The following is a 22872-nucleotide window of genomic DNA, read 5'->3' as shown; positions in this document are numbered from 1 at the left end:
TATACATCTAATTTACTCTGAAGCCTGCTTGAAGCTTCCGTCAATTAACGCAAGTTTACAGATTCCCCTGATCTCAGCCGGCTGATCAGATGCTCTGGCTACTCATAAATTTAGGACCTGATCTGGTTAAGGGTCCAGTCACACGTCCGTAGTGTATTACGGATCCGCAATACACCAGGCCGGCACCCCTATAGAAATTCCTATTCTTGTCCGCTATTGCGGACAAGAATAGGACATGTTATAATTTTTTCGGGAGCCACGGACCGGAAGTACCGAGCTGTGGACCGGAAATGTGGATGCGAACAGCGCAATGTGTGCTTTCTGCATCCTTTCCATCCCCATTGAGAATGAATAGGTCCAGAATTGCGGAATGGATGTGGACCCATTCTACGGACGTGTGAATGGACCTAATAAGGCTGGGACTACATGGCAACGTTAGTCTTGTGACCTCTCCAATAATGATTGTGAAGGTAGATTGTGAACCTGCTGGATATTGTCATGGATAGGTGTTGCAGATCCTAAGTTGCATGCGACTTGCAAGTTGCACCTTAAAATAGTCATGCAAAAGCAAGTTGCTGTCATGCCCGTGTGTGGGAGGGAGACACCATACCGGATGAAGAAGGAGAGGGAATAAGGAACAAGGCCTGAAAACAAGGGAAGAAAGATGGACACCTCCTTGTCAAATCCCTAGTCACAGTCCTGACTGGCTATCAGTATGAACAGACCCCAAAGTTAGGTGAGTTCATTGGCAGGAGTACCTAGAGTCTTAACTCACCCTATAAAACCCTGGCGGTAGTGACAGCACTGAGTCTACCTGTTCCTCCAGAAAGGAAGGACGGCCAGGAGTCTCCCTTAGGCCTACAACAAAGGGCCAGGGAAAAACAGCACACAGATAAACCAAAACAAAATGAAAAAGGGAAAGGAAACACTTAACTTTTCAGTAGCTATGACCGCAACAGGAACTCAGCCGAGAACCAAACACCAGCAGATCAGAGATACCACTGAAGCTATAAACCGCACAGCATTGTGGGAGAAGCAACTATAAATAAGGAAAGTTAAATGACCACAATGGCAACACCTGGAGTTTGGAAGTGTCCAGTATCAGAAACAACACAGAAATCTATTGATCCACAGGAAAACCAATCAAAGCACGTGTTTCCAGTCTCACAGATCTTCTGTCACCCACTATTGCGGGGACGTCTGTATGTCTCGGTACGACCGTGACAGTTGCCTTCAAATCATACATTTTTCAGCAATGTGACTTTCTGTAGAATTACCAAAAATGTTGGGGCCCTGAGCAGGGAGTCTCTCCTCTGTTATGTCCGAATTCCTTAAAAGGATTGTGCAGGCTATACATATTAATGACCTATCCTCAGGAAATCTGATGTTTGGGAGTTGTTCTGGTTGCTTCATCAAGGCAGTCTTTCCATATGACCTGTTAAAGGGGTGGTGCAGGCCATACATATTGATGACCTATCCTCAGGATAGGTCATCAATATCAGATCTGAAGGGGGTCCGATACCCAGCACTAACATCAGTCATCTGTTTGAAGAGGGGGCGGCGCTCATGGCGAGTGCTGCTTCCTGTTTATTGCACTGCCCGTCGTCTTGTGAGTTTCGGCAGTTCACTTGAATGAAGAGAGTACTTGTAATTACACTACACCACTGCTCCAGAGGAGACAACACTTAGTGTAATGAACAGCTGATAGATTTTGGTGCCGGGTATCGGACCCCCGTAGATCTGACATTGATGACCTATCCTGAGGATAGGTCATCAATATGTATGGCCTGCACAACCACTTTAACAGGGCAAATGGCAAGACTGTCTTGATGAAGCAACCAATGCTACTCCTGAACATCCGATGGGCAGGAGTGTGGGTTATCGCACCAAATAAATATTAAGGGCCTATCCTAAGGCTAGACCATCAATATTAAAGGATTGAACAACCCCTTTAAGATACAGATTAGGTCATACCAGTTAGATTATAGTGTATACTCTTACTAGTGTCTAGTATGTTTTTTGGCGATGCCTCATGTGTTCTTCTAAATAAAATACATTTTTGAACAAAAGAGGGGCTTTCCACTTTAAGAATGTGGAGTGTAAGCACCTAATGTTCTAATACACTAAGCTGTACATTTCAATTGGCTGGAAAATGTACTGTTCTGTGGTATGAAGCGCATAGCGTGCGGATGATGACTCATTTCTTGTTCACTCTAATAAGAGAAATTAACTACCCAACAATGTTATTGAAATGGGAACAAATGTTTCTTGATCAAGATTAGAAATTGTTTGGATGTAGGTGGAAAGTAAATAATATCCTTAATGATAAGAACAAACTGGTGCGTGTGAGAAGATGACAACCAGAATATCAAGTTACAGATGTTTCCGAATTGACCACAGCCACCAGTATAAAGACAACGGAAGTGCTGATGTGCCAAATAGAATGGGAAATGCTGCTAATAACCTTACTCTTAGCTGCATCGTGTTTGTCTTTCCAAGAGAGAATTTCCGATTGCTGCATTCAATCATCCAACAGTAGCATTTAAAGTGATCCCTTCTTAATTAACATTACTATTCACTTCTACCAGTGAATCCCCAGCCCACACAATGCATTCCTGGTTGCCAGTGACTGGGTCTTCATGTTTCTGATATCAGCAAACTTATCAGGATTGGTCTTTGCTTTGCAAGTATTTGTTGTTTGCCTTAAGGACCCTTTACACAGGCCTACTCAGCAGGCAATTACCGGGACCAAACCACTCGTTCCCAATAATTGCTTCATCAGAAAAGTTGAGCTCTGCCTTTACAATTGGATCAGCAAAATCAGAAAATCAATATTTCCGGGCATCAGATACCTATTTACACAGCACAATTTGCTGCCCTGAAGTGAAGATTTTGGCGTCCGCATCAGCAATGTTTTCTCCCGATGAATGTGCATTTGCTTGTTCATCAGGAGATCAGATGCAACTTTGCACTGGGTAGTTATCCGCAAAAGCGCTCCTTTCTAATTATCGCCCGTACTGTCAGTCTATGTAAGGGTGCCTTAAAGGAGTTATGTCATGTTTAATGTAAAAATAAAAGTTTCGATTTCAAACAAACATGGAACCAGAGATATCCCCATTCTGGCTGGCATCTCGGGGGTGCATCTTTTCTGCTGCAGCTGGTGACATTCGAAGGATGGAACTGAGGATGTGTGTCCACCTCAGAGAGGTGGACAGAGAAATTAGAAATAGGGCGAACAGCAGGTGGCGCTATATAGTTAGATTTCATTGAATAGCTCAGTGACTATACTAAATGTTTAATTACATGCAATTACAAAAGACGCTGGTTTCAAACGTATAGAATATTTTTCATGGGACAACCCTTTAAGAGAGACTGGCGGTTTATAATTACTGACCTAAAGTTAGGCAGCATAAAATAAAATTAGACCAGACAAGTAGATAAATGCGCCAATTGATTCCCAGTGGTACAGATTGTATGGTAAATTTACTAGACATTTTCGGCTGGGTGCACATACGTATGTCCGGTGTGTCTGGCTGCAGCTGGACACAATTGTTGTGTGTGTATGTGCACTTTGCTGTAGGATCCAGCTTCCATAGTGTGAACATCTTGGACAGGAAAATGCTCAATGTTACTTTTTTCTGTCCGCTGTTGGGAGATATCTGGCTTTAAAACTGTTAGAAAACTATGCAGAAGATATGCCATTAATGTATGACAGATGCTGGCCCCGTGGCTCTCTCTAGCTCCCTTCTCACAGCACAGCCATAGCAGCCTGTTTCTGTAGGCCTTACCATCTCTAGCTGCCACATGTAGGAATTCGGGAAAGGGGGTGCATTCTAAGATGGGAATATCCTTTTAACCCCCAATGATCAGCCTAAGCGCTGTTTGTTAATGCAGAACAGGACAATACTGCATACAAAGGGGGAAACAATGCTTCTGGTCCGTAAGGCTAAAATTTGTCACTAAGGGGTTAAAGGGAATGTGCCATCAGAAAATGACCTGCTGTTTAAATCATTTTATTATGTTTAACATATTTTTAAATAATTTTTGATGATGTTGTTTTCTATGTATTCCATATATTTAACAAAAAATAATATACCCGTAGTTTTCACACTGGCCACTATATCTAATAATAGGCAGCACTTCTTGGTTTGTACAGATCGCTTTACTGCAGTTAATCCATTCTATTCCTGCCTGTAATGATATCACCTCTGTGTATAGATAAGACAGGATCCTCCATTCACCACAGGGGATTGTCAGAGCTCATCTGTTCTTTCCTTGTACAATGACCTCTGGTCACAGAGCTGCCTAGAAAACTCTCCCATAGAAGTCAGTGAGGTCCCATCCTGGTCAATGGACCATGTGGCTGCTGTAAAGCAATTTTCTTAATGCTGTTAAGAACAGCTCAGGCAAGATGGCCGCCCCCATAATCATGTTCAGGAAACAGAATAAAGAATAAAGTTGCACTTAAAGGGGTTGTGCAGGGGTTTTATATTGATAGCCTATCCTCAGGATAGGTCATCAATATCTGATCAGCGGGGGGCCGACACCTGGCACTGCTGCCAATCAGCTGTTTCAAGAGGAGCGCTGCTTCCTCTTTATTACACTGCTCGTCTTTTCCCTTTCAGTGGTGGCAGAAGGGAGAGAAGTGATTGGAGCGAGTAATCACACTCGCTTCTGAGATGACGGGCAGTGTGATGAAGAGGAAGCAGCGCTCACATGCCTTCTTTTCAAACACCTGATCAACTGGGACCCGGGAGTTGGACCCCTGTTGATCGGATATTGATAACCTATCCTGACAATAGTTCATCAGTATAAAACCCCTGCACAACCCCTTTAAGTCTCCTTAATTTCACTGCTACTATGTTTATGCGATTCAAAATCTTTGGCTCTGAACATATTCTATTATTTACTTGAACAGTCACTAAACACCGCTGATCAGCCAGTAGCCTGTTTTGTTTTTCCAGAAATAGCGCCACTGTTGTCCATGGACTGAGTCTGGTATTGCAGCTCATTCAGCCCATTCCAGATAAAAGGGCTGAACTGCAATACCCAGCACAATAGTGCTGCTATTTCAAATACAAGTTAGACAGTGAAGCACAATATTTGATTGTTACTGGGATATTGCGTTTTGTTTTGTTTTTTACTTTGTCTTTTTCATCAACACAACCTATCCCATGAGAAGACTAAGCCCTGTCTTCATTGATCCTGTTATTTCACAATGACTTTGTTGGCGTCTGCTAATTGTAACAAGCGTCGGCTCGTCAGGTCACCGCCTATTGTTCTCGAGCCGACGAGGTGTCATTCATGGCGTTTGATTCACAGAAAGGCGGAAAAGCAGCCAAGTCAAATTCTTTTGTTCAAACTCTGTAAATGGTTTGGGACAATTAATTTCCAATCGTTTCCCAGTAGAGCAGATTTACTTGTATATTAATGAGGCACAGGTGTTAGGCCCCTTGTGTGTCTAAGCCTGGGAGGCATATTTAGGTTGTTTATCTAGTCAGCCATAGGTACTGCAAGGTGCTCAAGCTTGCCTTCCCTAACAGTTTATACAGTCGGGCTTTTTTTCATTTTTTTGATGCTTTTTTATTTAAATATGCACCTGTTAAAAATTTAAAACTGTTCATGTAGAAATAAGTGTAAGCCGTTCCGGTGGTAATAGCGCTACCGGTTAAGTAATGCAGTCCTCTCTTCTGTTTAACAGCCCGGTCTATCATTAAGGGTAGAACAAAAAAAAAAAAAAAAAGACCATTTAAAGCCAAATATTTTATCGAGGAGCTAATAGTTATTAGCTCCGGTTCCTCTCTGAGAATCCTGCCAGTGCTTTTCTCTCGTGCCTGCGTGCGGAAATACGGTCGTGGCCGTATTAATATTCATTTTTCTTGTTTATTCACTGAACTGCAGTACCAACATTTTTCGAGAAAATGGAATGGCCTCCATAGGCATTATGAATTTCAGTAGCTGGCATAATTAGAGCGATCTACATATTCATTAAATCCTGAGAAGAAATGTGTCCAAAAAAGACAACCATGCGTTTTAAAGCTGGGCTTGGATAAAATTATTGTATTAAAAAATAAATAAATAAATAGATAAAAAAAAGTATTACAAATACGGTTTGAGTTCTCGCTGCCTGCGATATGTCTCTTAAATCTAATACCTCTGTGTTATTTACCTCCATAGCAAAGAATGGCAAGAACTTTTTGTAAACAGCAATTATTTGGCAGCGATCCGTCTGAAAGGGATTAATGGGCAGCTGAGAAGCAGCAGGTTCCGGAGTGTTTGCTGGAAGGTAAGTAGGAAATATTTATTTATAGTTTGCGGTCGCAATGTATCCACATTTTACCTGATGTGCTTGAAGATTACTGATGCAGGCGTAGGATTTTCCAGGCGACTACATCTACTGTTTCTGAATCCTTTATTACTATGTTCAGGTTTTATGTTTTTTTGGGGGGAAAATAATACCGAGCCGCTTTTTGTGATGATTTTAGAGGAGAAGAAGACGCATTGTATTTCTTCTAGTGCTTTCTCAGTGGAGACACAAGGGGTTACATTTTATGATATCTTTGTATATCCCAGTTGTATTGTGGTGGGAGGTTCATCCATTGTTTATTCCAGGGCTTACCACAAAGCATCTAAGCCATGCCACTTTGTGTCATACTTAATAACACTTTGTATATCCTGTTATCCGGCATCCCAGACATGCTGACGAGGAGCAAGTTCTGACTTTTCATTATGCTCATCCTCTTAAATAAACGCTGCCAGGAGCTGGAAGGATAACTTTCCTCACAACACATGGGCTTACTTTATTAGATCTATTTAGTGTGGTAGGTTTTCCTAGCAATGATTCAGATTGTCTTGAAAAAAGTGATTTATTTGATTTTTTTTTTTACAAACTTTTTTACAATTGGTCACTGATGCCAGCAGTTCTCTATGCCACTTGGCAACAGAAGTATGGGCAAAATTCTATCCACTTGTGAAGTCTGTCAGTTATAGGGATTGTAAAAAATATTCATGGATGTAAAGGGTAAAAGAAAGAATGAAAATGGATTAACTCAGCTCTCTGTGCCTGTAAGGCTGCTTTCACACTAGCGTTCGCTGGTCCGCTCGTGAGCTCCGTTTGAAGGAGCTCACGAGCGGACCCGAACGCAGCCGTCCAGCCCTGATGCAGTCTGAATGGAGGCGGATCCGCTCAGACTGCATCAGTCTGGCGGCGTTCAGCCTCCGCTCCGCTCGCCTCCGCACGGACAGGCGGACAGCTGAACGCTGCTTGCAGCGTTCGGGTGTCCGCCTGGCCGTGCGGAGGCGTGCGGATCCGTCCAGACTTACAATGTAAGTCAATGGGGACGGATCCGTTTGAAGATGCCACAATGTGGCTCAATCTTCAAGCGGATCCGTCCCCCATTGACTTTACATTGAAAGTCTGGACGGATCCGTACTAGGCTATTTTCACACTTAGCTGTTCTATGCTAAAAATAATGCAGACGGATCCGTTCTGAACGGAGCCTCCGTCTGCATTATTATGAGCGGATCCGTTCAGAACGGATCCGCCCGAACGCTAGTGTGAAAGTAGCCTAATTCTGTCCCCACACGTAGGTATAGGCGCCGGGTTTCCTCACGCCTCCCCGCTGCTGCACAACATGCTGACAGGCGTGGGCAGCAGGGTTCTTAGCTGTGGTCTTCGCTTCTGCCGCTGGCATCCCCCACTTGGCTCTCAGCAGAGCTTGCACTCTGGCTCTGAGTTTCTTGTATGTATATAGGGTGTGTGGAGGCTTTCCTCCTTATGTGAGGCAGCATGGGAACGCCTCCTATCTTTCTCAGCCTATGGCTTGTCTGCAGGATGTACAGTCAGGTCCATAAATATTGGACATCGACACAATTCTAACATCTTTGGCTCTATACACCGCCATAATGGATTTGAAATGAAACAAACAAGATGCGCTTTAACTGCAGACTGTCATCTTTAATTTGAGGGTATTTACATCCAAATCAGGTGAACGGTGTAGGAATTACAACAGTTTGCATATGTATCTCCCACTTGTTAAGTGACCAAAAGTAATGGGACATAATAATAATCATAAATCAAACTTTCACTTTTTAATATTTGGTTGCAAATCCTTTGCAGTCAATTACAGCCTGAAGTCTGGGACGCTTAGACATCACTAGACGCTGGGTTTCATCCATGGTGATGCTCTGCCAGGCCTCTACTGCAACTGTCTTCAGTTCCTGCTTGTTCTTGGGGCATTTTCCCTTCAGTTTTGTCTTCAGCAAGTGAAATGCATGCTCAATCGGATTCAGGTCAGGTGATTGACTTGGCCATTGCATAACATTCCACTTCTTTCCCTTAAAAAACTCTGATGATAGTTAGGCCCCTTTCACACGGGCGAGTATTCCGCGCGGGTGCAATGCGTGAGTTGAACGCATTGCACCCGCACTGAATCAGGACCCATTCATTTCTATGGGGCTGTTCACATGAGCGGTGATTTTCACGCATCACTTGTGCGTTGTGTGAAAATCACAGGAAGCTCTATTTTGTGAGTTTTTTACGCAATGCAGGCCCCATAGAAGTGAATGGGGCTGCATGAAAATCGCAAGCATCCTCAAGCAAGTGTGGATGCGGTGCGATTTTCACTCATGGTTACTAGGTGACGATCGGGATGGGAACCCGATCTTTATTATTTTCCCTTATAACATAGTTATAAGGGAAAATAATAGCATTCTGAATACAGAATGCATAGGGCAATAGCGCTGGAGGGGTTAAAAAAAATATAATAATTAAAGTCACCTTAATCCACTTGCTCGCGCAGCCCGGCTTCTCTTCTGTCTTCCTCTTTGCTGTGTACAGGAAAAGGACCTGTTGTGACGTCACTCCGGTCATCACATGGTCCATCACATGATTCATCACCATTGTAAAAGTTTATGTGATGGACCATGTGATGACCGGAGTGATGTCACCACAGGTCCTTTTCCTGTACACAGCAAAGAAGAGATCCCGGCTGCGCGAGCAAGTGGATTAAGGTGAGTTAAAAAAAAATGTTGTTTTTTTTTTAACCACTCCAGCGCTATTGTACTATGCATTCTGTATTCAGAATGCTATTATTTTACCTTATAACTATGTTATAAGGAAAAATAATACAATCTACAAAACACCAATCCTAAGCCCGAACCTCTGTGAAGAAGTTCGTGTTTGGGTACCAAACATGCCGATTTTTCTCACCGCGTGCAAAACGCATTACAATGTTTTGCACTCGCACGGAAAAATCGTGCATGTTCCTGCAACGCACCCGCACCTTTTCCCGCAACGCCCGTGTGAAAGAGGCCCTAATGAAACAGCACTGCCGGCTCAATTGTTTTTGTGCTTCACCCAGCCCCTGACTCTCCAGGTGGTAAAAAATTGGAGAGTCCAGCTCTTTAGATAGGTGCTGGTCACAATGGTGGTACTGACATCTGTAAGACATTTATGCTATATTCTGTGCTTATGCCATAAATGTTTAAGATCTGAACACCCCTTTAAGGTCCTTACATGAATTTATCTCAGAATTTTACCTGTAAACAAAATGCCAAAATAAACGTTGTGGTTTTTTTTCCCCACCTGCGTGGGTTTTGAGACTTTTGTTTTCCTGGCTTACCACTTCCATGCTACCATGGCACTTTTGCACTATAGAGAAGATGTTGGCAAAACACCTGAAAAAAAACCCATCAATACTACAGCATATACTTAAAATACTTCTGCATTTTTTTTTTTAAAGAAGTACGAAATCCTAATCATCACCTAATGAACAAGAATGGCAAAAATCGCTTGTGTGTCCTTGCTTTTTATATTTCACATAGACCTTAAGCTTACATATAGAGCTGCAGCAAAAAATGCCGCCAAAAACGGCAATGCAAAAATTCAATAAAAATGCAAAAATGTAGAAAACACCAGAAAACACCATATTTTTCATACTATAAGACTCACCCCTCCCCCCCAAAAAGTAAGGGAAAAGTGAAAGTGCATCTTATAGTCCTAATGCTAATCACAGCTTCCATTATGGAAGCGGTCATCAGCATGCGGGAGGCGCGGTCAGCGGTGAGGGAAGCATTGTGCGGCTGTACTCACCCTCCATTATCTTCTTCTGGACCCCACTCTGCTCTGAGAATTTGATTCTGACAACATACAGTTTCCACACTATGACCTGACACTGTGAGACATCAGGTCACAGTGCAGCACAGTCCAGAAGAAGAGCAGGTTGCAGTGAGTGGCAGTGCTATATGGAGCAAGCAAGGTAAGTTTATTTATTTATTTTAATGTCTGATCTGAGGTCTGATGGGGGATCCAGTATGAGGCTGATAGGGGTTAGGGGGCTAAGATCTGAGGCTGATTGGGGTCTGATCTGAGGTCTGATGGGGGACTGATCTGAGGCTGATGGAGCTTGAGGGTCTGATGAGAATTTGATCTGACCTTTAAGTCCTCCTTCAAGTCCTAGGTGTGTCTTATAGTCTGGTGCATCTTAAAGGGAACCAGTCACCTCCAACAAACACCCCAAGCTCGCAGCAGTACCTGAGAGTAGCCATCAGCGTGTTTGTAATTATCATTTTCTTCCTGCAGGCAGATGAAGCAAACGCTGTAAAAACGAGCTTCTCTTGTCAGGCTTGAAGTCACGGAGGCAGCGGCCTCCTTGCTTCAAGTCACGGTAACCACGCCCCCTTTCCTGCCCCTTCGCTGTGATTGACAGCGCTTATGCACGACAGTACGGCTGGCTTTGCTGAACTGCCGGCTGTCAGTCACAGCGAAGGGGCGGGCAAGGGGGCGTAGTTACCGTGACTTGAAACAAGGAGGCCGCTGTGACTTCAAGCCTGACAAGAGAAGCGCGTCGGGCAGAGGATTAAAGATAGTTTTTACAGCTTTCGCTTCATCTGCCTGAAGGAAGAAAATGATCGTTACAAACACGCTGCTGGCTACTCTCAGGTACTGCTGCCAGCTTGGGGTGTTTGTTGGAGGTGACTTGTTCCCTTTAAAGCAGGCTAAACCTTCAAAAAGCATGTTAAGGGGTCTCCCAGGGGAATCCATTAAACAAAAAATGTGCACACTGCGTTAAAAATAAGAAATAAGCTTTACTCATCTCACCGATCTCCCTCCTCTGACACTGCTCTTTTTAAGAATATTGCCATAAGAACCCAAGAGCCACGCTACCTGTATTCTGATACATTGTGGATGACAGCGATGTAATCTATGGATGCTGTTTGTAGTCATACCGAGAGGACTACAGATATTCCAAATCTTCTGTTCATGCAGCATTGCTATACTGACATCATTTTGTATAGATTGGTAGTTTTTCTGTATCTTTCATTAAGTTAAAGGGGATGTTCAGGTTCTAGATATTGATGACCTATCCTCAGGATAAGACATCAGTGATGGTTGTACTGCGTTCCTGCAGCTCAGCTCCCATTTTAGGGGTGCCCGACCTCCACTCATGGGCGGATTGGCCATAGACTCTAAAGGGAAAATTCCCAGTGGGCCAATGCCCGGGGTAGAGATGGCCTTGTGGTTCGCCCAGCGGTTGTTTCTCGGTGAACTTTGCGTGTTCACGATTCGCCAAACATATGGAGATATTCGCGCCCGCCATATTCTTTTACATTGTGAAGAACTTTGACCCATGACACATCCATCAGCTGGTACAGGACAGCCAATTGAGACGTTTTTCAGCACATGGACATACCCCCTACCTTATAAATAAACCTGATCTGGCCGCCATTTTACATTCAGTGTTTTGCCAGTGTAGGGAGAGGTTGCTGGAGGTCTGTAGTGGAGCAGGGACAGGCTGTTAGGGACACCAAAGGCTAGCTAATGGGGCCACAAAAGTCCTTTTAAGCACTAGTATAGGTGTGCTATCTATAGGTGTGATATACAGAGTGGTGCGATATACTTATAATATACTTTTTTTAATGAGTCAAAAACACATAGATTTATATAGTGATCACCTGGAAGTCAGGGGCCTAGGGCTAGGGGCTTACTAGGGCCATTTTTATATAGGGTAAGGTTCCGGGCGGGGTCGCTCTTATCAGGGCTGGTGGTCTGTGGTTAGGCTATCAGGGCCAGAATAGCACCCCCCCCCCCCCTTCCTGTAGGGCAATATCAGGGACAGTTATTTGCCCACCCTATCCTTCAATACCACATCAAAATTATATTGCCGATATTTTGCATTGAAAAAAATAGGAGATTGCAAATTTGAATAATACATCTGGTATGTCACTGTCCATGTTGTGGGACTATTTGTGCACTTCTAGTAATTATTTCTTGGCTGGAAATATGAGCTGAAGGTTTTTCAGGTTCGCCTGCCATTAAAATGAATGGGACTCGCCACGAACATTTAATCGTGGTCGCGCGATCGCATTCGTGAACCGTCCCAGCAGATGTTCATCCATCACTACCCAGGCGGCCAACTGAGCCCTCCTTACAGTTGCCAGCCAGGTACATAACAATCTGATGCTCTAAGCATTAATTAATGCTAGGAGCATCAGATACTTATTTACCTGGCCAATGGCCACAGGAGGCCTCCTGAACTCACCCATCACTCTCCTCCAGATGGTGATACGGTTGAATACCGTGGTGAGTATTTTGTGCTGCACTGTGGTGTTTCCTTCTGCTGGGGCGGTATTTTGTGCTCCACTTAAAGAGGACATTTCACCGATCCTGACATTGTGAACTAAGTATACAGACATGGAGAGCGGCGCCCGGGGATCTCCCTGCACTTACTATCATCCCTGGGCGCCGCTCCGTTCTCCTGCTATGCCCTCCGGTATCTTCAGTCACTAAGTTATAGTAGACGGAGTCTGCCCTTGTTCTGCTGTAGCGCTGGCCAATCGCATCGCAGAACTCACAGCCTGGGAGAAAATAACCTCCCAGGCTGTGAGCTCTGCTCTGCGATTGGCCAGCGCTACAGCAGAACAAGGGCAGACTCCACCTACTATAACTTAGTGACCGAAGATACCGGAGGGCATAGCAGGAGAACGAAGCGGCGCTCAGGGATGATAGTAAGTGCAGGGAGATCCCCGGGCGCCGCTCTCCATGTCTGTATACTTAGTTCACAATGTCAGGATCGGTGAAAGGTCCTCTTTAAGTATTGCAGGCCCTGCCTACTTCTGTTGTCCCTAACTACTTGTGTTGCCCCTTCCAATTTGGACTCACCTACAACATGGGGCTACTTTTAGTTTTATTCCAGGGCCACTTTAAGTTCCCAGTCCCAGTATTAATGATCTGTCCTGAGGATAGGTTATCACTATCTAGAACGTGAACAACTCCTTTAAGAAAAGCTATCCAAGTGGTGTTTTACTTTCATCCCATGAGTACATCCTGCCTGTAGTAAACGGTATCCTTTTTTTGCCTTAACAGCAGGGCAGGGGGAGACAAGCAGCACTCTGAGAATACATTATCACTGTGATGGTAATTATATGAAACGGGAACAAATATACATATTTATTTGCTTGATATTCTCTGTGGAATTGATAATCACTTAAGGCAAAGAGTGCGGCTTTATTTGTGACAAATGATCTGCTTTTTTTAAATAAATAATTCTCAGTGTGAATCCCTAATTTCACTGTGTTGCCCAGGTCACCGTGGTAATGTGACTTTGTATCATGCCACCAATAAGGCCCCATTCACATGACCGCATTTTTCCTGTGCATCCGATCCGCAAAAAATGCGGACCCATTTATTTCAATGGGGCCACAAAAAATGTGGACAACGCGCCGTGTGGACAACACGCATCTGTATGTCCATTCTGCAGGCCCGCAAAAAAGAGAGAACATGTCCTATTCTTGTCCATTTTGCGGGCAGGAACAGGCATTGTTACTAGGGATGAGGAATTCAACTTCGGATGAAACATCCAAAGTCGATTTGCATAAAACCTCATTCTAATACTGTACGGAGGAGCTCCGTACAGTATTAGAATGTATTGGCTCAGATGAGCCGAAGTTATAGCTTTGCGAAGTCTTGCAAAACTTTGCGCAATAACTTCATAAATTAATTTGTACTGTAAAAAAATATTTACCACTTGGAACCGAACCCGAGTTCGGGAAATGTTTTTTTACAGTACAAATTTATGAAGTTATTGCGCAAAGTCTCGCGAGACTTCGCAAAGCAATAACTTCGGCTCATCTGAGCCAATACATTCTAATACTGTACGGAGCTCCTGCTCCGTACAGTATTAGAACAAAGTTTTATGAGAATCGACTTCAGATGTTTCATCCGAAGTTGATTCGCTCATCCATGCCTAATTGTTATAATGGAGCCGGGGGAAAAAAACGGATACAATACGGACGTCATCCGTATATTTTGAGGACCAGCAAAATACACTGCGATCTTTTGAATGCATCCTAAGGCCTCATGCACACGACAGTGTTTTTTCACTGTCAGTGATTTGGCTTCAGTGGTCTGTGTCCGATTTTGCTTCAGTTGTGTTTCCTTGTGTCTTCCTTTTTTTTTTTGTCTGACAAGGAAAAAAAAGGAAGGTTAATGAAAAGTGTAATTTTATTGCACCAATTTCTTGTAGAAAAAAAACAGACGCGGACACGAATGACATACCAGTTGTGCATCCGTTTTTTTTTGACGGACCCATTGACTTGAATGGGTCCGTCCTCCGTTTTCCACTGACAAGAATAGGACAGGTTATATTTTTTGGACGGACTGGAATCACGGATCAGGGACGCGGAGAAAAAACGGAGGACTATCCGGTTTTTTTCACAGCTCCATAGAAATGAATGGGACCTCCGCTAAACTGTGAAAAATGACGGAACGGTCGCGGATGCACACAACGGTAGTGTGCATGAGGCCTAAGGGTGACTTCATTGCATGGACAAAGCTAGAGACACTGAGATGTGTCAACAAAGATAATAAAGCTAATTCAAAAAAAAAAATCATAAATCATCCAAAAAAAAATCGTAGTTCTCTCAAAAATAAGAGCGGTGGAATAGCGGAAGAGGATGAAGTAAGAAAAATATGAAATGCATTTTCTACTGTATTTAAACTGAAAACTAGAATGACAGGAGAAACTTTCCCATTTCACCTGATACAGAAAGAATATACACTTGTCCACCCTTACCTTAGATCTAATTTGATTAAAGGGGTTGTCCGGGTTCAGAGCTGAACCCGGACATACCCTTATTTTCACCCCAGGCAGCCCTCCTGAGCCTGGCATCGGAGCATCTCATGCTCCGATACGCTCCCGTGCCCTGCGCTAGATCGCGCAGGGCACAGGCTCTTGTGTTTTCAATAACACACGGCCGGGCGGTAACTTCCGCCCAGCAGTGTGTTCGGTGACGTCACCGGCTCTGAGGGGCGGGCTTTAGCTCTGCCCTAGCCGTTTTACTAGCTAGGGCAGAGCCAAATCCCGCCCATCAGTGCCGGTGACGTCACCGGGCTGCCTGTCAGCCCCATAGAGAGCCCGGTATGTCACCGGAACTCAGAAAAATGCCTTTGCCCTGCGCGATTTAGCGCAGGGCAAAGGAGAGCATCGGAGCATGAACTGCTCCGATGCTCATGTCAGGGGGGCTGCCGGGGTGAAAATGGGGATATGTCCAGGTTCAGCTCTGAACCTGGACAACCCCTTTAAGGGATGCAATTTTTCATACCACCAATTCAATATCATATGCTAGCATAAACCCTTTACAAGCTGCAATTCACAGATTAACCACTGGGTGGCAGAACATATGCACATATAGTATAGATATCTCATGACACAATATCACAGTATTTAAAGGGATTGAACCTATTATGACACATAAATGTTATATACTGTACATGTCTTAGAGAAGGGGTCACCAACAAAGAGCAGCTCTTGCACTGTCTGATTGCAACTGTCTGTGGATGCTAGAGTTGCACTGGGTATCGAAGTTTCGATACCCAATCGATACTTTTATATCCGGATCGATACGATACCGGGTCTTACTATTTAACGATACTAGGCTGCGCTGCTGCGCAGCCTAGTATCTGTTAGAGAACATGGCACGCGCTGCTCTCAGTGCTTGCCATGTTCTCCTCAGCAGCACAGGTGAAAAGGAGGCATTCCCTCCCTCCCCCCTGTGCCGCTACTGCCACCAATGGACTGATAGCACTGCGGAGGAGGGGAGGGGCTGTTGCCCCTGCGCCACCAATGAATATAATTAACACATTAAAGGGATCTTTCACCTAAAATCATTATTATAGAACACTAACATCAGGCTCTCCATTACATTCCCCATATTAGAATGCTACCTTTCATATTGCTGTCCATCGCCGATTTTTCTCAGAAAACGCTTTTATTCAATATGATAATTAGCTTCTATAGGTGCCCAGGGGCGGCGTTCATGCGTCCGGTGCCCATGCCCCTTGGCGCTTTGCATACCAAACCCCTCCCCTTTCACCCATCTAGCCCGCCCTAGGTTCTTCTGATTACCTCCTCCCTTCAGTGAGAAATCCCGCGCCTGCACATTGGTGGAGGGCAGTGTACTATATTAACCCTTTCACTGCTTATTTATTTTGGCAGGGGGCTCAAATCTCATTGTTTATATGTGAGGATGATTACTAAGAGTGGAGCTGTGTTTGACATAAAAAAATGAGGGGACACCTACTTAGCAGCGTCAGGACTAAGGGGTGGCAAAGGAGGAGAGATGATGCTGCGCCGACCCGCCCCTTCTCCGGCTTCAGTACAGCCCTCTGATGCTGCTGTTTACTTCTGCCGGCTAGATGGGGATTTACGGGACGGCGCATGCGCATTAAACGCTCTGGTGCCTCTGCCCATAATGGGTAATGCTGTGTGCAGGCGCAGAGATTCTGTTGAAGGGTACAGGTGTGAGATTTCTCATTGAAGAGAGGAGGTAATCAGAAGAACCTAGGGCGGGCCAGAGGGGTGAAAGGGGAGGGGGTTGATATTAAAAGACCCGAGGGGCATGGGCACCAGCCGCATGAACGCCGCCCCTGGGCACCTATAGAAGCTAATTATCATATTGAATAAAAGCTTTTTTCTGAGAAAATTGGCGATGGACAGCAATATGAAAGGTAGCATTCTAATATGGGGAATGTAATGGAGAGCCTGATGTTAGTGTTCTATAATGGTGATTTTAGGTGAATGACTCCCTTTAATTTAAGTGTAGGCAGCGGTATCACATACCCAGCACCCGCTGTCTATGACACAATGTGTTAATTACAATCATTGGTGGCACAGTGCCCGCCCCAATCCCCCCAGTATTATAACTATTATAATCATTGGTGGCGCAGTGGCCACAGGCACCCCCCCACCCTCATTGTTATATTCATTGGTGGCAGTGACAGGGTCCCCTCCCCTCCTCCTCATTGGTGTCAGTGGCAGCTTCTGATCGGAGCCCCAGCAGTGTAATCGTGGGGCTCCGATCGGTTACCATGGCAGCCAGGACACTACTGAAATCCTGCCTGCCATGGTAACATTCCTGCTGCTGTGTGTACTATGCACAGGGAAGCAGGGAGAGTGTGAAGTCCTATTCATCCTAATAGAGCTGTATTAGGGTGAATAGGACAAGGGATTAAAAGATCCCACGTTCTAGCCCCTAAGGGGGCTAATAGTTAGTAAGTAAAAAAAATAAAAAATACTAAAAGTTAAAATCGCCCCTTTTCCAATTTTACATATAAAATATATAAACAATAAAAAATAAACATATAACATATCGCCACGCCTTAAAAAGTGCGAACTATTAAAATATAAAAAAATATCGGTGAACACTGTAACAGAAAAAAATGAAAACAGCATGTTTCGACATTTTTTACTCACCTTTTCCCCCAAAAAAATAGGATCGGACTGTTCTATTATGGGCCAAATGTTCCATAAAATATGGAAAGCACACAGCTTTTTTGGTGTTATTTTTTCACGTGGTATCGAATTGTATCGTGTAATGCAATACATTTTTATGGCATCGTGTGTTTTGGGGTGTCTTTTTACATATACCCATGCTGGGTGAGAGAAATATCTCTCTAAAAGTCAACTTTTCCCCTTTTTTTTTTTACAAAGTTGTCATTTGACAGAGACACTTATCTCACCCAGCATGGTTATATGTAAAAAGACACCCCAAAACACATAGCCCTACTTCTCCTGAGTACGGCAAAACCACATGTGTGACACTTTATTGCAGCCTAGGTGGGCAAAGGGGCCCAAATTCTAAAGAGCACCTTTAGGATTTCACAGGGCATTTTTAACACATTTGAATTTAAAACTACTTCTCACGCATTAGGGCCCCTAAAATGCCAGGGCAGTATAAATACCCCACAAGTGACCCCATTTTGGAAAAAAAGACACCCCAAGGTATTCCGTGAGGGGCATGGCGAGTTCCTATAAAAAAAAAATTTGGCACAAGTTAGTGGAAATTTTTTTTTTTCTTACAAAGTCTCATATTCCACTAACTTGTGACAAAAAATAAAAACTTCCATTAACTCACTATGCCCCTCACGAAATACCTTGGGGTGTCTTGTCCATGTTTTGCGGATCCGCGGTGTCCGTGTTTTGCGGATCCATGGATCTGCAAAACACATACGGACGTCTGAATGGAGCCTTACAGGGGGGTGATCAATGACAGGGGGGTGATCAGGGAGTCTATATGGGGTGATCACCACCCTGTCATTGATCACCCACCTGTAAGGCTTCATTCAGACGTCCGTATGTGTTTTGCAGATCCGCGGTGTCCGTGTTTTACGGATCCACAAAACACATACGGACGTCTGAATGGAGCCTTACAGGGGGGTGTGATCACGCCATATAGACTCCCTGATAACCCACCCCCCTGTCATTGATCACCCCCTGTATGGCTCCATTCAGACGTCCGTATGTGTTTTGCGGATCCGATCCGTGGATCCTGCAAAACACATACGGACCTCTGAATGGAGCCTTACAGGGGGGTGATCAGGGAGTCTATATGGGGTGATCACCACCCTGTAAGGCTCCATTCAGACGTCCGTATGTGTTTTGAGGATCCATGGATCGGATCCGCAAAACCCATACGGACGTCTGAATGGAGCCTTACAGGGGGGTGATCAGGGAGTCTATATGGGGTGATCACCCCCCTGTAAGGCTCCATTCAGACGTCCGTATGTGTTTTGAGGATCCGCAAAACACGAACACCGCGGATCCGCAAAACACATACGGACATCTGAATGGAGCCTTCCAGGGGGGTGATCAATGACAGGGGGGTGATCAGGGGGTTAATAAGGGGTTAATAAGTGACAAGCGGGGGAGGGGGGTGTAGTGTAGTGGTGTTTGGTGCTACTTTACAGAGCTGCCTGTGTCCTCTGGTGGTCGATCCAAACAAAAGGGACCACCAGAGGACCAGGTAGCAGGTATATTAGACGCTGTTATCAAAACAGCGTCTAATATACCTTTTAGGGGTTAAAAAAATCGCATATACAGCCTGCCAGCGAACGATCGCCGCTGGCAGGCTGTAGATCAGCTAGTTTACCTGCAGTTCCTGTGAACGCGCGCGCCTGTGTGCGCGCGTTCACAGGAAATCTCACGTCTCGCGAGATGACGCCCCGGCGCGTCCAGGAGGAATAACAGGGCCGCCGCAAAGACGCAGTCCTGCGTGCGGCGGTCCTGTAGTGGTTAAACCCTATGGCAACTGTGGAAAATTACCAGCTTCTCAATCAAAGTCTAACAGTCTCTCAGTATTTATTAACCCTTTCCACAGAGCCATGTAAATACTGTGATAATGAACAGGATATATATCACAAGATATATATAAAATGCAGTAATTAATAGTATAAGTTAACCCTTTCAGGTGAAATAAAGTAAGACGTTTTAACTATGCATAGGTAATATAGGCAAATGTTAAAGTACTCCCTGCTCCATGGCACTACAATAACTCAGGACCGGCTTGGTTATTTACAGAACTCCAGAACCTTTCCATGAATGGACAGGTGGCTGTGCTTGCACAGTTAGATCTCCATTTGTTTCTATGGGAGCCCCCAAAATAGCTGAGCACACTTGGCCGACTCTTTTCTGAACTCCAATAGAAGTCAGTGGAGAACACGCCACGCATCCGTGGTCAGCTGTCCTTTGCTTTGGGGGCTAGTTCTAGAGATATGTGCGGGACCCAGAGGTGAGACCCACACCTAGCAGACATTGGTTGCATATCACTAGGATGCCACCAAAGTGCTAGATGCCCTAACCCCTTTAACATAGTCTCCAATACATTATGTAGCTGTAGGCGATGCAGCTGTTGTGGCAGCCCTTGGTCCTAAGGTGGCCCAGTAACCACTCTGCCACAAAAGAGAAGACCACTCTCTGTACATTCACATCAGTGTGACATCACCTGGGTTTATTAACCCTACAGTGACTGTGTGTTCTGTGAAATTACTTTTTCCATAAATAAGTCATTATCATTCCTGTTCTGTGACATGACTGACATCACTGTTTTGTGACATCGCTTTGTATGTCATGTATGTATTGTGCACCAATGTTTACTGTACTGTGACATTGGTGTGTGCGATTACCCTTTCCTATGACATCACAGTCGCCTGTGCTGTGACATCACTGTCTGTTTTTCCTGTTTTGTGACGTCACTGTGCATCATCTCAGTATTGTGCTACACTGTGACCATGTTCACTGTACTCTGACATCACTGTGTGCAATAACCACTTTCTGGGAGTTTAGTATTTTCTGTCTGGGTGTGTAATCCCTGTACTGTGCTGTTACTTTGGTCATTAGCCCTATGCTGTGACATCTTCTGTTCTGTGTAATATACGAGTACTATGACCTCTGTGCTTGTTATCCCTGCGGTGGGATATCACTGCCTATGTTATCCATGTTCTAAAGAATCTTCTATCTATGACATCCATATAGTATAGTAATAAACATATTAGGGGAGGATAGTACATCACTGTGACCTACTGGAGATTGTGAAGTCCACCTTTGAATCTTGCAACGCAAAGGGATTGTATCACAAGTAATGTAAAAAATGAAAATGGCATCTATAGGACATGGCATTCTCTTTGTAACAAACTTGGAACCAGTTCTGTAACTCACATGGATCCAGAGATCTCCTCGTTCATTGCTCCAATTGTTCGGCTGAATTTATTCCAAGCTGGCAGCTCAATGGGCGTGCCCCTTCTGCTGCAGCTGGTGGCAGTTGAAAGATGGAACTGAGCCTGTGCTGCCATCTCAGTAAACTGGACAAAGAATTTGGGAAAAGGACAGATAGCAGGTTTTGCTATATAGATAGATTTAATTCTGTATGGAGATGAGCAATGGCATCAGTGATAATTCCTTCCCATACTGAGGAGGAGATCACTGCATGTAATAACAGAGGTCTCCTAACAGGCAGGCGATTGTCGGGAAGGAACACTTCCCTCCCAACAATTCTTTGGCTCATCTGCTAGGGCAGAGGTAGGCAACCTCCTGCACTCCAGCTGTTGTGAAACTACAACTCCCAGCATGCATACTTGCTCTGCTCTTCTAAGAACTCACATAGATATGAATTGAGCATGCTGGTAAATGTAGTTTCACAACAGCTGGAGTGCCGAAGGTTGCTGATCCCTGTGCTAGGGCAATGCAGCCCTAACTCACTGGCGATACTACATTTTTAAATACATGCAATTTCAAAATTATTCAGATCCAGATCCTGGTTTGAAAGATATTCCAACATATCACATAACATATTACCCAACATAACCTATAACATATCATTTTTTTTTTGTCCTGTTTACTTCCACTAAGGGTATGTTCACATCTGTCATAGAGGTGCCTTTAAAAATGCTGGATTTTGACCAGTAAAAAATGGGCTTCCTGACAGACCCCCTTATAGTCAATAAGGTCCATATGGCACCACTTGTTTCTGTTATTTGATGGAAACAGCTCTTCCGATATTTCCGCCTATGTCAGAGCACAACATCAAAAAATAAAAAGTGGAAATAAAAAATATGAACAAAGCCTTACTGTACATTTATCCAATAGTTTATTTTTGCCCAGCTTGACAAGGAGGTGCAGCTTAGGGTACTTTCACACTTGCGGCAGAGGAATCCGGCAGGCAGGATCCGTCAAAAAGTATGCCAACTGATGGCATTTGTAAGACTGATCAGGATCCCGATCCGTCTTACAAATGCATTGAAATGCCGGAGCCGTCTTTCAGGTGTCATCCAGAAAAAAGGTGTCATCTGACATTGCGGCACTAATACAGTCCTATGAAAAAAAATGCCGGATCCGGCATTCCGGCAAGTGTTCCGGATTTTTGGCCGGAGATAAAACCGTAGCATGCTGCGGTGTTATATCCATCCTGAACAGTCAAAAAGACTGAACTGAAGACATGCTGGTGCATCCTGAACGGATTACTCTCTATCCAGAATGCATGGGGATAAAACTGATCAATTTATTTCCGGTATAGAGCCCTTAGGACGGAACTCTATGCCGGAAAATAATAACGCTAGTGTGAAAGTACCCTGAGCGGAAAGGTACATGGCTGGGGCAAAGCAAGCCAACTAATAATAATTGGTGTAAACTTAGCCAAGCAGCAAACTTATCTAGCCTGAGGCACTGAGATAAATCTGGTGCATCTTTACAGTATCTAGTCTACATGTTAAGCAGGGCGAGTAAATCTGCCCCATTGTCTTTGTAAATAGGTTTTTGAGGGATGCCATTACTCTTCACACTTGCACTATGAATGATTAGGTATTGAGTGGTAAGACACGTGGTTCCTCCAGAAGAATGAGTTAAAAAGTGCGCTCAACGCTTTGCCTTAGCAAGGACCATAAATTATAGCAGAAACAATCTTTTAAATGAATTACGTCTGATTAATCTCCCAATTCTCTGAACACTAATATTTCTAAGTTCTGAATTTATTATTCCAAAAATACCTATCTCTGCAGAACATGTGATGAGCGGGCAGTAAAACATTCTGTCTGCCATCGGT

General features: G+C 44.2%; 1 protein-coding gene across 1 annotated transcript in view; it reads left to right on the top strand.

Annotated features, from left to right (window-relative positions):
- The window catches only part of TBC1D5 (TBC1 domain family member 5), a 603675-nt gene that overhangs the window by 322909 nt on the left and 257894 nt on the right, over positions 1-22872 (top strand). Inside the window, exon 6 of the mRNA XM_044293280.1 lies at positions 6178-6286. Coding sequence (XP_044149215.1) covers positions 6178-6286 — 109 coding nt within the window. The remainder of the gene's footprint in view (positions 1-6177; positions 6287-22872) is intronic.

This window comes from Bufo gargarizans, chromosome 5 (genome assembly GCF_014858855.1).
Source record: "Bufo gargarizans isolate SCDJY-AF-19 chromosome 5, ASM1485885v1, whole genome shotgun sequence".
Taxonomy (NCBI): Eukaryota; Metazoa; Chordata; class Amphibia; order Anura; family Bufonidae; genus Bufo; species Bufo gargarizans.
Note: the sequence above shows the minus strand (reverse complement) of the source record. Positions and strands in the feature narration are given on the sequence as shown.